A 16,888-nucleotide genomic window follows, 5' to 3' on the forward strand; every position below is an offset into this window, starting at 1 on the left:
TTCCAGGCCTGCGCTGAATAATATGGAGAGTGTTTAATGTGATTGACACAGAGCTCAGAGTCGGCCTTCTATTCTGTCTGTCACTGTCAGTCTCTCTGCTCCTCGGGGATCTTTGGGTTTCTCTTCCATACGGCCTGAGATGCTGGTTTAGAAAATACAGTGTCTGAGGGAAAACATTTCCATTGATCAAAACTGATAACTGATCAAGTTAACAGTTTAGTCTGAAAATCTTTGTGCCCCAACAAGCTGCAAATCAGTTGGTTTGCCTGCTGATTAAAATGTGAAATAAATATGCAGTGTATAGCTTTCATGTAACTTGCATGCACATTTCTCTGTGTCTATTTATGATACTATTGTGAAAGGAAACTGTATATTTCACTGTTAAAATCACAGATCTTACTTGGGCGTGTTGCTCAGGTATATTAACAGCAGCCAAATTATATTTGAAGCCTCATCGTTTTTCCCAACCTACTCTCCAGGATGCTCCATCATTCTGTATACACCAGTATTTCTTGTTCTGCTCTTGAGGTACTGTGTGAGCTCCAGGGCCACTCTACCCAAAACCTGCATCAGGTGAAGTGCTGGTTCTTGTGCCACCTCATGGAGGCTACAGAGCAGAACAATGACTGCTATGAGCTAGCTGCAAGTTGGTGGATTTGGAGTCTCCCAGCAAGACCAGAGACAAGAGAAGCAGCTGATTGTGTTGCTTAATTATTTGTTGGTTGCAAAGTACTTAGCAAGTAGAATATTTGCAATGGGGCACATGCACCCCCAAGAATATCTAATTCAGTATGAAACACTCCTCATTCTGCTGTCCTATATTTAAACTCTGATCCATTAAAAAAAAAAAATCCTAGATAGGCCTTGTTTTTCGTTTCTTACACACAAACTCCAATGATAGTGCTGACCATAAATGGCTGTAGTACACTAAATACAGCTCTTACAGCTTAAATGTGCACATACATCATTTATGAAGTGATACTGGAAATGTTAAGATTAACTGTGGTTCATGTGGTTCACTGTGGTATGTGCTGTCACAGGGTGCTGTGGGAGTTTTATTTTTTTCAAAACTTTCTTCATTTTCAAAGAAAATGTTTTATTTTGTAGCCATAAATGGGCCATTTATCTCTCCTCTGTTCTATGGCCTTTTTTCAAAAATGGAACTGGAAAATTGGATTTTAATTATTTGATGATTGGGAAAGTAGAAAGTCTGCAGAGCTGAAGTGTCTACAGAATGTAAATCTATGTTAGGTGTTCACTTTGTTTGTCATCCCTTCGTTCCTGATACAGTACACAATAAACTCATAAAAAAGTTAGTCAGTGCTCAAAACTTAATGCATAGTGATTTGAAAAAAGGTAAAAGCTATAACTTGGTGTCTAAATTATACTTAGTATCTTTTACACTTACTAGGAATAATCTTACTAGGAGTATTCGTTTCTGTTTTTAGGTAGTATTCAATAAAATATTGTCATGCAGATTTTAATTTAAAAACAGTTCTGTGTGAAAACATCTATGTAGGAATTAATGTAAAGGGAAAAGAGCTGGGCTTGCACAGACAGTCCTCATCACTGCAACACGTGATTTTTTTTTTTTTTTCTTTTTTCTTTTTTTGGAGGATTGCTGTGGCCACTTTGTTTTCAGGCAAAGTTAAAAAGCTAGCCTCAGTTATGGGTTTTTCATCTGTGTGCGCGTGCCCGTGCATGCGTGTGTTGGTTCTCTGTGTGAGGCACCACTTGTTGCCATGGTAACGCTGATTGTCTCTGGTTTGCAGACAGCCAATGGGAATGTGGAGGCCAAAGTGGTGTGTTTTTACCGGCGCAGGGACATCTCCAGCACACTCATCGCTCTGGCAGACAAACATGCAAGTGAGTGACCGACCATAACCCAGCCAGCCAAAATCATGCAACAAACAAAACTGCCAACCAGGACATGAAACATTTCTTTCTGACAACCCTCTGCAGTCATATTCCACTGCAAACTTGTGGTACTTTCACATCCAATCGAACAAGATTTCCCTGAACAGAAAAATACAGCTCTGCTTGTTGTTTGGCTTGATTGTAAGCTTGTTTGCACTTCAGATTTTATCAAGGGGTGATACAAAATTGAAGTTTGTTTTCTTTTACCAAGCTGGTCCAGACTTTAGCCCCTCCTCTGATAGACCTACTTGCAGAAAGCATTCGATAAGTTATGTATATCAATATGGTAACGTCTGAGTGTTTGGGTGAGTTTAGTTTGTGCTTGAATATGCTCCTGTCCTTCAGAGCTTGGAGCATTGCTGCTTGGGCTCCATCTCAGGTGCCTTTCGTATGTTTTTATTATTATTTTTTTCTTTTTAAGTTCTGGCTACCAGGAAGTTTAGTCTGAGAGAAGCGCCTTCAAGCGGTGGTTTTAAAAATAGGGAACAGGAAATATAGAAGCTCCGTCAGAGAGACATAGAATGTGATGGTAGCTTTGATAACAGTAAAAGAAAGTAGTGTAAATGAAAACTGTTAACAGGTAACACAAGTATGTCATTTAAAGGCCAAACTATTGAGACTACTAGGTCACGTCCCTCGTGGTCAGTTGGAAATTACGCCTTCAGGGCACTGCTCCAGAGTGCTCCAAAGAAGAAGAGAAGGATACAGGATTTATTGCCACTTAGAGATATTGCTTTTGGCATGACCACCTCTTCTTCCATATTACCTGTTTGACCATGTAAAAGGTGCCTTTTTTTTGGCTCATGGAGGTACATCGAGGTCCCACTATGGGCCTTTTATGAGGTAACTATGCAGTTTGGCTACATATATTTAAGGCACTTAGTCTGTTTTCCTTTAATCTTTGCATTTTCTTCTTATTTTATTGTAATTTTCTAGACATATTTTAACTGAATAAAAACCTGTGCAGTTTGCTTGTTAGTTGAATACGGTTGTAAACCTTGTCTGCAAGCCAACCTTGCCTTGGAAGGTTATATCTATTTTAAATGTAACTTGAAAAGACCTGAGTTCATCCTCATTTGAAACTGTTGTCTATCTATTGTGTGTTTAGTCTTGTGGGAAAATATAATCGCCCACTACTACCCACTACTTAAGTTAGCAATCTGTATCCATGCTGCCACAGCGGAGCATTTGGTTGCCTCGCAACAAGATGGACCTGGGTTCAAACCCAGGAAGGCTAATGCAGCCAATGTAAGAGGTTCTTAATCTCATGGGTTCTCACTGGTTAAATAGAGGCTAAATAGATCTATGAACAGTTATTTTTCATATCGTCTCTCATCAGGAATATGACATTCTCCTATGTCAGTGGTCATGTGGCAGCAATGTAAAAGAATCAAGCAAATCAAATGGTTCATTCTGTACTCATCAGTTACAGTTTTATTATTTTTTTCCGTTTCTTCGAACAAGTAATTTCTCTGACGTCACTCCATTTTTATTGCATGTGTTTTTGACCCGCTTGTAATCCTGAATTACTGATGTACTTTCCAAGGTGACTGACAGAAGGCAACATACTCAGCTGGTTTCTACTATACCTGTTATACAAAAGAGCCGATATAGCTAAGTAGAATAACACATTAGCACTTGCTTTCTCTATGTAATGGAGTGTTTCATTAACAACGGTCCACACTCCTGACATACTCAGGTTCTTTTGGAGGCTCAAAAAGACTTTTGGCTAAAGCAGGTACACTTGGTGTCCAGAGCAGTGTGGCCAGTTTTATCAGGTAGACTTAACATTAATATGAAAGCACTAGGGCTGGGCCATATCATATCGTTCACGGTAATACCGGTATAATGTTGGGCAACGATAAGATGGGTAAAACGTGCATACGCAGTGCCTTTGTTTTCATACGCACATGGCCGAAAAAGGATGGCGGCGACGGAGAATGAGAAGGGCGAAAGCGGATTGTTGAATGAAACGGATGAACCAGAATTGGTTTGTAAAAATGCTGCAACTTCAGTGGTGTGGAACTGGTTTAGCTTTCGTCTGTCAGACACACAACAAAGCACTATTTTTGGTAGAGCATGCTAGAGGCCGTCGTTATTACCGTGTTCTTTGGAAAATACGGCACACTTAAAATCAATCCTTTGATTTTTCTGAAAATCGACAGTGCCCCTTATAATCCCGTGTGCCTTATGTATGAATTCTGGTTGTGTTTACTGACCTCGAAACGATTTTATGTCGTACACGGCGCTCGAAAATCTGTCAAATGTTTTAGTACGACTTTGCTAAGCTACGAACCCGCACCGCTTGATGGATTATCGGAGCATTACGGCTATCGTAGGCAGGAGCCTCGTGGAATGATACGTACTGTGCTTCAACATAATATTACCGTATTGTGTGTGTATAACCTCTTTTTTTTTTTTTTAAGTTTTGTAGATATTATACATGTTTATGCTGAGGATCTGTTGGCCAGTTTCCACTGGAAATGCCTTTTGGTTAAACTGTCAGCAATTTGCATTTGCACTGTTAAATTTTTGACATAACACATAAAAAACAGATGCTTTTTTGTTGTTTTTTTTTTTTTTTTTTTTTTTGCACTAATAAAGTTGTGGAGTTATAAAGTATTTTGTCTAGTGTCAATTATATCGTTATCGCAAATTTTCAAATGTATATCATGATAAATATTTTTGGTCATATCGCCCTGCTCTAGAAAGCACTCGTAAAACAGATCCGGCTAAAGCAAATAGAAAAAATCTTTGCATGTTATTTGACGTCCATTTTTTCTTGTGATAACCAGCAGTGGAAACACTGACATCCTTTAGTCGAGACCAGCAAAACCAGCCACCAGACTTTGTCTGGGTGTGGCAGGATAAATGTTAGCTCTTCGGGTGTGAAAGTGTGTGTGCGTGTGCGTGCGTGTCTGAGAGCTAGTATCCTGTTAGTGTGTGAATGTATGTGTGTGTGCGTGTGTGTGTGTCTGTGTCTTAACCACAGCGTCTACTGAGGAGGCCTGGGGGTTGTAACCATGGCAGAAGGGGATTGTTTATTCTGCTGGACCACACAGCATCAGCTTCTTAGTGTGGCATTCTCTTAAGAAGGTCTGATTATTTTTGATGTTTTTGTTCTTGCTCTGGTGTTGATTGAAAAGGAAATATGCTCTTATTGTATATTGGAAAGAGTCATTAAATATTGCTATTTCTGTATTTTTGTGGATCGCTTGTATCCTCTCTCTGGTTTCTTGATAAATAAATATGAATGTATAATCAGGGTTGCAGTGTTAAAAACAATACTCCAATAAAGCTAGCGTTATATGGAAGTTGCACTGTGCTGATGGATATTGCATTATGAATGTTGCATCAGTGGACTGTTCCTATATAGAGCTCTCTACCAGCTGCAGTTCAGTGAGGGGGCTTCTAGACATTTTCAATATGTAAAAAAAATGCATGTAAGGAATTGCTGTGCACCCCATGGGTGTGGGCTGCATCCTGTCTGCATTTATGTAGCTGCAGCCCCACTTTGGCTGAGTGTATATGTGCTTCTGCATGCTTGTGTGGGTCCGCGTGTTATACGTGCATGATGTACTTGAGTTTTTAGCTCTGGGCCCTGTCGGAGGAATTGCTGAAGGGGTGCATTTAATTCAGTTTCGTTGTGGACCAGCGGAGGATGGCGGTGGTGTGTGTGTGCTTTTAATGTGTGTCTGCTGTGAGTCATTGATCAAATATTTTGCTTGCAAAGATTCAGAGCACTCCCTCAATGGGGCCTCCGAATCCAGTGGTAGCCCCTCCCCTGTGAGTGAAGCAGGCTCCTGAGTGGTCAGACTCTGTGGCAGATTTGGCATTTTACCTCCACGGCCCCTCCTTCCACACATTTGAATTTGCCATGACTCAAACCTTTTTTCTATTTTGGAGATGTCGCTCCTTGCTTCTATAAACAATAGGAAACACTGTTGCCAGTGAAATGATGCACAGAAAGTTGAATCAGCTTGACTAAAATCAAGCAGGTCTTCAGCTAACGTTATGTTACATCAACCTCCCCCCCCTTTTTTTTTTTTAAGGCTAAAATAATGTTCAAAAACAATGGAATATTCTTTTTATTATGTTTTAATGTCGAATAACTAAGTGCATGGTATAGGAGTTTGCACATCGTCACTTACACAGTTAGAAAGTCATAAGCTTTTACTGTGAGTAATAGCCTGATCAACTGTAGCTATTCAGACTGTTTTTGGCTTGTTTCTTTGTACAGCAGTGACTTAACCCACTGCAGGACTCGCACGTTACCTACTGTAAGCAAATAATAAACAAAAGAAATGTATATTTTATGAAAAAGTGTATAGTCTATAGGAATATTTATTCTTTTTGCCTTCATGAAATGCTGACATGTAGCTGTACAGATGGTTGTATACCATATGGATTTTGCAGAATAATGCAGGTAGCAGTCATTTTCAATATGCTGTAAACAAATAAATGAAAACCTATGAAATTAAATTCGTATCTCCTTTTTCTTCAACCTGGTTCAAGTGGTTTACTGTTTGTTGCTGAAAGATATGCCTCTGGAATGAACATAACTGCTTTTTATTTTTAATGACCTTGTTTTCTGCATGTATTTACAAGCACGCACGAAAAGAAATATCTGCCAAAACTGCATTTCGTCAGCTATTCAAACTTTTGCACACACAGCAACAGCCAGATTATTCTAATTCTGTTTCCTACTTCCTTATGTTTCCTACAAAAGCTGGTAGTCTTTAGATATGCTATTGACACTGCATAGCAGTTTGAAAGACACTGTTCACCGTGTCTACTGCACTGCTGTAGAAATGATCTTAAACATGTGACCACGTTTAAACGGGTGGCGCAGTGAGAAGATTCTGGGTTGGAACCTATTGGCTAGGTGTACTGTATTTGGGCACACAGTCTAAAGACATCCTTGTTAGGTGAACTGCTAATTCTGTATTGGCTTTAGGTGTGGATATAAGCTTGAATGATTGCATGTTTCTCTATATTAGCTTTGTGATGGGCTGGTGTGCTGTACATGGTTTACTTGACCTCTAACCTAGAGTCAGGTGAAATAGTCTCCAACCCCTTGTGACCCTAAAGTGGATCGATGTATTGTTGATGGCATATTTTTCTTTCTCAACATCTGATTGAATAAGTTATTCTAGTCATTTTAATAGTTTATTTTACTGGAAGAAGGTCAATCTATATGCAGCGCTGTACATACCTTATTCAAATGGTACATCTTAAGCTCACATACATGCATCACTTGTTCCTAAGCCTTTGAAATGTGAGAAGGGGGGGCCTCCATGTTGCAGTCATGGCTTGAATCTCTAGAAGACATGATTTATTATTTTGTGACTGTAAAGGCACTTTTGTGGTTTTTCCTTCCAGCCAGAGTCAAATGAACATTAACTAGTCAAACCACATAATTTAAAACAATGTACATGGGGATTTGCTTCTTATGTCTCTTGGTAGTTACATGTGCTTGAATTTCTGAATCTCTTCATTCACTGTAGAACACTTGTCTGTTGTATCCTTAACCCTTTCCTTGAGCTATAGGGATAAAATGTGGTCTGCTGCAACGACTGAACAACATCCAGGATGATTTTTGTGGTTTGAGGGGGAAAAAACAAAACAATGCACAAGCAGAACTTGAGTGAATGCATTCTGGAGCTGAAGTCCCATTGTAACCGTTATGCAACCGGCACAAAAAATGATCGGCACTCCAACACTGCGATGTCGTCTTCTTCCTTTCTTTCTTTTTTTTTTTTTTTTTTTTTTTCTTCAGCTGACTGTGTTGTTGTTACTCTTACTTGGACTGTGCTGTAAAACGGGGGGTGGGAACATCATCTTGATCGTGCGCTTGAGTGAGTGGGAAAGGCGTTCAAAATCACAGTACTTTTTCTTGTTCATCTTAACCTATGACGAGGCAGATCTAAAGATGTCTATCTCAAGATTTATTTGAAATGGGTGTTACGCAGCACATAAAATGCTGTGTCTAGTCATTGATCATGTGGTGGGAGTTTAGGTGTGGTTACTGCTATTTTTGTAGTAGCAGTTAACAACAATAGCAAAAATTCAAGTAACTTGAATGACTAGATTGCAAAAAGATGTTGTAGAGCAGCTCACCATGTAAGCGTGAGGGTTTCACCCACATTTGCAAATAAAAATAGATTTTTTTTTGGGAACACATGTATGAACATAAAGTAGTACAACATTGAGCACAAGTAGGCCCCAGGTTTCTCAACAAAAAACTGAAATACAGCAACAGCAGTGACAATGCTGTCATTGTTTAATGTGGAGTCTGTCTACACACAAATAGTGTAGAGTAAAGAGGCGGAGCTGTTACTGAGACAGTGAGCTCAGGTGGAGGGAAAAAACAGCACTTGCAATTGGAATCAACTTTAAAATCTTTACTGGGAAAAAAACAACTGTTCAAAAAGCTCCAAAGTGAAGAAAAGCAAAGAAGAAAAGCAAAATCTAAAGGGGGATATGGGGTGTACACTTTTATTTCAAGGGTTTTGTAACATTATTCAGCAGACCTATTATATAAAGATAATAAAGTTAAATAATGTTTTTTTCCACAGGCCATTGAAAGTATATATTTTTAATATATACTAATATATTACGGCAGTAATGACAACGTGAATCATAATTCACTTCGGCAGTAATGACACCCGGTTACGCCAATCGGAGGTCACTAAAATCAATATTGAATCGGTGTGCAACTTTGTCAAAACAATGTCGGACTCTGTAGTTTTCTCTGGTCCCCTCCCCAATCAGACCAGGAGTGACATGTTCAGCTGCATGTTCTCCTTAAATTGCTGGCTGTCTGAGTGGTGTCCCGGAAACGATGTGGGCTTCATAGATAATTGGCAAACCTTCTGGAGGAAACCTGGTCTTGTTAGGAGAGACGGCATCCATCCCACTTTGGATGGAGCAACTCTCATTTCTAGAAATATGGACAAATTTATTAAACCCACCAAAATATGACTATCCAGAGTTGGGACCAGGAAGCAGAGTTGCAGTTTTACACGCCTCTCTGCAGCTTCTCTCATCCTGCTACCCCCCCCAAAAACCCATCTCCATAGAGACTGTGTCAGCTCCCAAAAATACAAAAAACAAACTAAAAACCAGCAACAAACAACTTAAACATAAAAAATCACAAAGAAAGAACAATACAGTATCCACATCTGAACCAAAGAGTGAAACAGTGAAATGTGGATTATTAACCCTCTGGGGTCGCCAGACGCGCTGGCGCGTCAAAATCACATGACCAATTTAAGACGACACAACTACAAGATGCAGCGAGTCAGAGTCTCCGTTTCAACTTGGGTCGAAAGTGCGGACTTCAAACTATATACCAGTTTTTGAATTGTGTCGATGGGCTACGTAAAACCAGTTATGATGAAAAATACACGTTTTTTTTCTGAACAAAACAGTGGTGTTTACAGCGGGAAGGACGATGCTGTTTTCTACAGACATCGCTAGCAAACACTCTCTACTTGTGTGTGAAAAAAGAAAAAAATACCCCTTCCCTATTGGTGTTAGTTTACCATGTCAGCCAATCAAAAAAAATGATTTGGCAACATGTGACACTTGGTGGTTTAGGAAGAAGGGGAAGATTTTTAGGAGTGACACCCCTGACGGAAAGCAGGTGAGCGAGACATTAGTGACGTTTAGCGTGTTTGGAGGCTGTAGTTAGTGTGCTGTGTAGTTATTGTTTTGTATTGTGTGTCAGTTATACTGCTGAATTTCATATTTGCTCTAAAAAAGCCGTCAAAGGCAGATTCCAGTGTAAACGCTGTTCCCACATGGAAAACAGGACTGATCCACCTCCTGCTGTCAGACCTGTAGGGTTTAGGCCTTTGGTGTTCTACTCTGTCTTATACTGAACACAAACTACATTTTTTTGGACTGGCACAAATAATTTGTGTGCCTTCTTATTTGATGCAGCACACCTGATTGTTCTGTAAATAGATTTAAATGGTTATATAAAAAATGCCTGAGGCCTTGGCTGCATTTTTAGGTAAATAGTACCATATAACTTTGTTTGCAAAACTTTTTAGATTTTTAGAAATGTACAATTTCTATTTGCATTTCAAGTTATGAAATTGATTCGTTAAACATGTTTGTGGGTTTTACAGTAAAAAATCTAACTTTTTTCTACTCAAATTTTGAATTTTTTGTCCTAATTTAGATCAACTGTGATAATATAGTATACCAAAATGAAAAAATAACTCAAATTTCAGATATTTGAGATTGTGCAGAAAATAATGATACCAAACAAGGCAAGAAAAACATATTTTAAAGGTGAAATATAGAGGTAAAATCAAAAGTAGTCAAAAACGGCCAATTATACCCTGGACCCCAGAGGGTTAAATATTAGGTCTCTCTCTCCTCCAAGTCTCTGTTAGTACATGACTTAATAATTGATCAACAAATCAATTTACTCTGCCTTACAGAAACCTGGTTGCAGCAGGATGATTATGTTAGTTTAAATGAATCAACACCCCCGAGTCATTCTAACTACCAGAAATCTCGAAGCACAGGCCGAGGGGGCGGTGTGGCAGCAATTTTTCACACCAGCCTATTAATTAATGAAAGACAAAGACAGACTTTTAATTTATTTGAAAGCCTGATGCTTAGCCTTGCCCACCCCAGCTGTAAAACTCAGATGATAACAAGTAAGACTGGTTTCTATCGTCCACCTGGGCCTTACACAGAGTTTCTGTCTGATTTCTCAGACTTTTCAGACGTATTTTTGAAAACGCAGCTGTTTCGTCCACAAGTAAACGGTGTTTGGACTCACCGAAAACTGAGATTTTTTTTTAAAACTCCTTTTTTGAGTTTACATGTGGACGAGGAATACAGAGTTCGCCACGCAACGTCAAAGGTATGTGCCTTTTTTCATGGCACGCTGTGCGCCACGTTATTGTTTACATGAGATGAATTGCAGAATGGCAGATGGAGACAAAATACTGTTAATCTGACTATCTGCAGGTTTTACACACTTACATACACACGAAGTTAATGTCCCTTCATTTACAAAGGCAGAGGCGTCACGATGTGATTATTTTACGTGTAGTTGTTTTTTTTCCTGTGTAAAAATATTCAACATTGCTATCAATACATTTTTCAGATCACAAATCGTGGCAGGATCAGCCTGACATTATTTGTATCCCGCTGTAACTTTACTGTATAAAGAGCTAACATCTCCAAAATGTCAGGAGTCGTTAGTCATTACAAGAAGTGTTTGTGAACTAAAAATCACAGATGTGGCATACTGTTTGTCCGTGATTTAAACAGACCAGCGCTGCTCCCGACGAAGGGAAAAGCAATCCTGCAGGGGAGACCTACCTTGGCACTTGTGCAGGTGAAGCCAAAGGGAAGATATGCTTCACCATATTTTCTAGTCTTTGGCTTAGAATGAAGTTGGTTTGGAAACATATTCAGCTATGCTTCATCTCCTGCTTTGCGTTTCTGTATACGCCCATGCTAGCAGTGTCCAAGCGTTTTGTCCCCCCCCCCCCCCCCCCCCCCCCCCCTTTTTCATCCCGTGCCCCCCCCTGCGGGCCCCACACTTTGGGATGGTCTGCTCTAGACCTTGTTTTAACATATGGCATAGAAACTGAACTTTTAACAGTGTTTCCTGAAAACCCTCTCCCGTCTGATCATTTCCTGATAACATTTACATTTTACAATAATTGATTACACAGCAGTGGAGAGTAGACTTTGTCACAGTAGATGTCTTTCTGAAAGCGCTGTAACTAAGTTTAAGAATATAATCCACCCACTGTTATCATCTTCAATGCCCTGTACCAACACAGAGCAGAGCAGCTATCTGAACGCTACTCCAACAGAGGTCGATCATCTTGTTAATAATTTTACTTCCTCACTACGTACGACTCTGGATACTGTAGCTCCAGTGAAAACTAAGGTCTCTATTCAGAAGTACCTGACTCCGTGGTATAATTCTCAAACGCGTACCCTAAAGCAGATGACTCGTAAGCTGGAGAGGAAATGGCGTGTCACAAATTTAGAGGATCATCATTTAGCCTGGAGAAATAGTTTGCTGCTTTATAAGAAAGCCCTCCGCAAAGCCAGAACATCTTACTATTCATCACTGATTGAAGACAATAAGAACAACCCCAGGTTTCTCTTCAGCACCGTAGCCAGGCTGACAAAAAGTCAGAGCACTTTTGAGCCAACCATCCCTTTAATGTTAACTAGTAATGACTTCATGAACTTCTTCACCAATAAAATTTTTATAATTAGAGGAAAAATTACCAATAATCATCCCACAGATGTAATATTATCTACAGCTACTCTTAGTACCACTGATGTTAAGTTAGACTCTTTTTCTCCAATTGATCTTTCTGAGTTAACTTCAATAATTACTTCCTCCAAACCATCAACGTGTCTTTTACACCCCATTCCTACAAAACTGCTCAAAGAAATCCTTTCATTAATTCTTCGATCTTAAATATGATCAACCTATCTCTAATAATCGGTGTAGCATGAAGAGAGGAGAGATCGTATCTTCCCTTGCTGATTTATGGTGGGATTAACGTAGCTATGTCTGTTCTAGTCTGAGTGCTTTTCTGTTTAGATGACCTGCTGGACTTCCTTACCGGGGGGGGTCTAGTCTACCCTCTTCCTGACCAAGGATGTTTGCTTGTGTGCTTTTATGACCCTTTGATCAGCAGTACACACACACACACACACACGCCCACATACACACACATACACACACCCACATACACAGGCAAGGTACTCTTTGTGTGTATGTGGACGTCATATGTTAATGAACCTATGCATATTCATGTAACCTCAATAAAAGGACAGTGGTATGGAAGGGACGGACGAGACCAACTGGAGTCAAGCGGTTGTCCGGTTCTCTCCCGTGCACGAGTAACATGAAGAAGCTTGCCTACTTGTGTTTTGCTTGTGTGTAATTATATTGTCTTCAACGTTCCAGCAGATAGGTACAAGCTACAAACCTATCAATCGGCTATGTACCACAGGCCTTCAAGCTGGCTGTAGTTAAACCTTTACTCAAAAAGCCATCTCTAGACCCAGCAGTCTTAGCTACTTATAGGCCAATCTCCAACCTTCCTTTCATATCAAACATCCTTGAAAGAGTAGTTGTCAAACAGCTAACAGATCATCTGCAGAGGAATGGGTTATTTGAAGAGTTTCAGTCAGCTTTCAGAACTCATCACAGCACAGAAACAGCTTTAGTGAAGGTTACAAACGACCTTTATATGGCCTCTGACAGTGGACTCATCTCTGTACTTGTCCTGCTAGACCTTAGTGCAGCGTTCGATACTGTCGACCAGAGGTGTGGACTCGAGTCACATGACTTGGACTCGAGTCAGACTCGAGTCATTAATTTTATGACTTTAGACTTGACTTGAAAAAATGTTCTAAGACTTGTGACTTGACTTGGACTTTTACACCAATGACTTGGGACTTGAATTGGACTTGAACCGGTTTACTTGAAAAGACTTGATATTTCACCCCAAATATAAAATTTAACATGCATATTATATAGAGATTGAAAATGTGACGTCATTCACGGGTAGAACCGCAAAGGATTCTGGGAACTCGTGGCAAGCGGTACTAGCGCACGCAGGCTTTCAATTAAAATCAGTTATACAGCGATAAAAAGAAACACAAAAATGTCAAGAAGCTGTTGTATTATTAACTGCAATAGCCGGTCACATGACAGCCACGGGAAGCCGACGAGTAAAGAGATCGGTTGTTATCGGATTACGTCGTTGAAGAGAAATTGTTCGAGCCATGTTTCCGAAGTAACAAAGAGGCGACTGGATTGCAGCCATTCAAAGATCAAATATAACGTCCCAGAACACTCCAGCTCACAGGTTAGTCTGCTCCAAGCATTTACACGAAGGTCAGTCTGCTGTTGTAGTTAATACGTCATTTTCACAACATAATTAGTGATATAGGTTACAAGCAAGTCTGGCGCTGAACAGAAATTGTCGCGCTATGCTCCTTTATTTATTGTGCATAAATAGTGAATTGTCCTGACACAATATTGCGTTTCGCTTCTGTTATTATGGTACATTGACAAAAACATATACTTTTATTCACAGGATAAAACAGTTGTTTTGTATCACTAATTGCCCAGTACGATTACAGCATACAGTATTATTGTCACTGCTACATTTCTGTAACTCGTACCAGAAATTATTTCCACTACTAATTGATTACCGTTGAGCTCAAAGGTCCTATTAATAAACGGTTAAGGAATGTGTATTTATGACGACAATTTGTGAGACTGGTAAACTTATGATACGTACGATGGTCTTTCGTTCTACACGGTGCATTTCAAGGTCCTGCACCCATCCGTCGGTAAACTGTACCTGGGCTTGTTGCAGTGACCGGAAGTTACTAAACTTCATGAGTGTATGCACTCACTCCAAGAACCGTATGATTATAAATATGCATATAAATATGCTAAGATGAGATAGCTGACTTCATCTAACTAGCAAATGTTGTCCAGGCTACGTTGGTGATACAGTTTTTTTTTAATGTGTATGATATTTTTGTCATGCGATTTTAAAGCTGGTCCTACAACCGCATCCAAGAATAACATGCAGCTTATCTCAGAACTGTCGGTGAAAATTATTCTTGGAGCTAGGTTTAATTGAGCTGCATTTTAAAGAGGTGCAATTTCACAATTTGTGTATATTTTCTAAGTTCACTATTTTGTCATGTGTTGAGAAAAACACAGATTTTAAAATTACATGGTCTAATATTTACATTTAGCATATAACTGCAACATTATTTTTTCGTTGTTTTTTTTTTTTAAAGACTCGAAAGGACTTGAAATTCAAAGTTTCAGACTTGTGACTTGACTCTGACTTTTACACCAGTGACTTGAGACTCGACTCTGACTTGCCTGACATTACTTGAGACTTGACTTGAGGATAAAGACTTGAGACTTACTTGAGACTTGCAAAACAATGACTTGGTCCCACCTCTGCTGTCGACCATAATATCCTATTAGAGCGATTAGAACATGCTGTAGGTATTACAGGTACTGCACTCCAGTGGTTTGTATCATATCTATCTAATAGACTACAATTTGTACATGTAAATGGAGAGTCCTTTTCACACACTGAGGTTAATTATGGAGTTCCACAGGGTTTGGTGCTAGGACCAATACTGTTTACATTATACATGCTTCCCTTTGGCAGCATCATTAGAAGACATAGAATAAATTTTCACTGCTATGCAGATGACAACCAGCTCTATCTATCCATGAAGCCAGATAACACACACCAATTAGTTAAACTGCAGGAATGTCTTGAAGACATAAAGACCTGGATGGCTGCTAACTTTCTGCTTCTTAATTCAGATAAAACTGAGGTTACTGTACTCGGCCCTGAAAAGCTTAGAAATATGGTATCTAACCAGATTCTTACTCTGGATGGCATTACCTTGGCCTCCAGTAACGCTGTGAGGAACCTTGGAGTCATTTTTGACCAGGATATGTCCTTCAATGCACATATTAAACAAATATGTAAGACTGCTCTCTTCCATTTGCGCAACATCTCTAAAGTTAGAAATATCCTGTCTCAGAGTGACGCTGAAAAACTAGTTCATGCATTTATTACTTCCAGGCTGGACTACTGTAATTCATTATTATCAGGATGTCCAAAAAACTCCCTGAAAAGCCTTCAACTAATCCAAAATGCTGCAGCAAGAGTACTGACAGGGACTAGAAAGAGAGAGCAGATTTCTCCTGTTTTGGCTTCCCTTCATTGGCTTCCTGTTAAATCCAGAATTGAATTCAAAACCCTGCTCCTCACATACAAGGTCTTAAATAATCAGGCCCCATCTTATCTTAATGACCTTGTAGTACCATATCACCCTATTAGAGCACTTCGCTCTCGCTCTGCAGGCTTACTTGTTGTTCCTAGAGTATTTAAAAGTAGAATGGGAGGGACAGCCTTCAGTTTTCAGGCCCCTCTTCTGTGGAACCAGCTTCCAGTTTGGATTCGGGAGACAGACACTATCTCTACTTTTAAGATTAGGCTTAAAACTTTCCTTTTTGCTAAAGCATATAGTTAGGGCTGGACCAGGTGACCCTGAATCCTCCCTTAGTTATGCTGCAATAGACGTAGGCTGCCGGGGATTCCCATGATGCATTGAGTTTTTCCTTTCCAGTCACCTTTCTCACTCACTATGTGTTAACAGACCTCTCTGCATTGAATCATATCTTTTATTAACCTCTGTCTCTCTTCCACAGCATGTCTTTTATCCTGTCTTCCTTCTCTCACCCCAACTGGTCGCAGCAGATGACCGCCCCTCCCTGAGCCTGGTTCTGCCGGAGGTTTCTTCTTGTTAAAAGGGAGTTTTTCCTTCCCACTGTCGCCAAAGTGTTTGCTCATAGGGGGTCATATGATTGTTGGGTTTTTCTCTGTATCTATGAAGCGCCTTGAGGCGACTTTTGTTGTGATTTGGCGCTATATAAATAAAATTGAATTGAATTAAACTGAATTTCACAGTAAAACTCTGAGCCAATGACCTGGTGCTGTTACTCAGGACACTGAATTATTATTAACATTAATTATTAACATCTACACCATCACAACCTCTGCTTTCTGCAGCAGGAGGCGCTTCTTAAGAGCACATGGCAGTCCTCAGTTCTGAGAACGGTCAGATGAAGCTACCACATGCTTAAAGGCTTATAGACACACAAAGTCACTCACTGGTACACTTAAACATGAAGACACAAATACTCATGAACACACACCAAAATACAATATTGTGAGTTGCCTTTTTGCCTTATTTTAATGTTAGAAAGTCTTTTAAGAAGACAAAGGCTCTCCCCCCCCCAATGCCTTAGTTTAGAATATATGTATACCTTATTTTATTTAAGAAAAAAAATAAATCTGGTTTTAGGATGGTATGTAAATGAAATGAAAGGATTTTGTTATTTTGACAG

At 39.6% G+C, this 16,888-nt stretch overlaps 1 protein-coding gene across 2 annotated transcripts in view; it reads left to right on the forward strand.

Annotated features, from left to right (window-relative positions):
- The window catches only part of mta1 (metastasis associated 1), a 52,653-nt gene that overhangs the window by 12,592 nt on the left and 23,173 nt on the right, over positions 1–16,888 (forward strand). For both annotated transcript variants that reach the window (XM_004540208.6, XM_004540209.5), the window contains exon 4: positions 1,773–1,866. In XM_004540208.6, the coding sequence (XP_004540265.1) occupies positions 1,773–1,866 (94 nt within the window). The remainder of the gene's footprint in view (positions 1–1,772; positions 1,867–16,888) is intronic.

Source organism: Maylandia zebra, linkage group LG19 (assembly GCF_041146795.1).
Source record: "Maylandia zebra isolate NMK-2024a linkage group LG19, Mzebra_GT3a, whole genome shotgun sequence".
Lineage (NCBI taxonomy): Eukaryota > Metazoa > Chordata > Actinopteri > Cichliformes > Cichlidae > Maylandia > Maylandia zebra.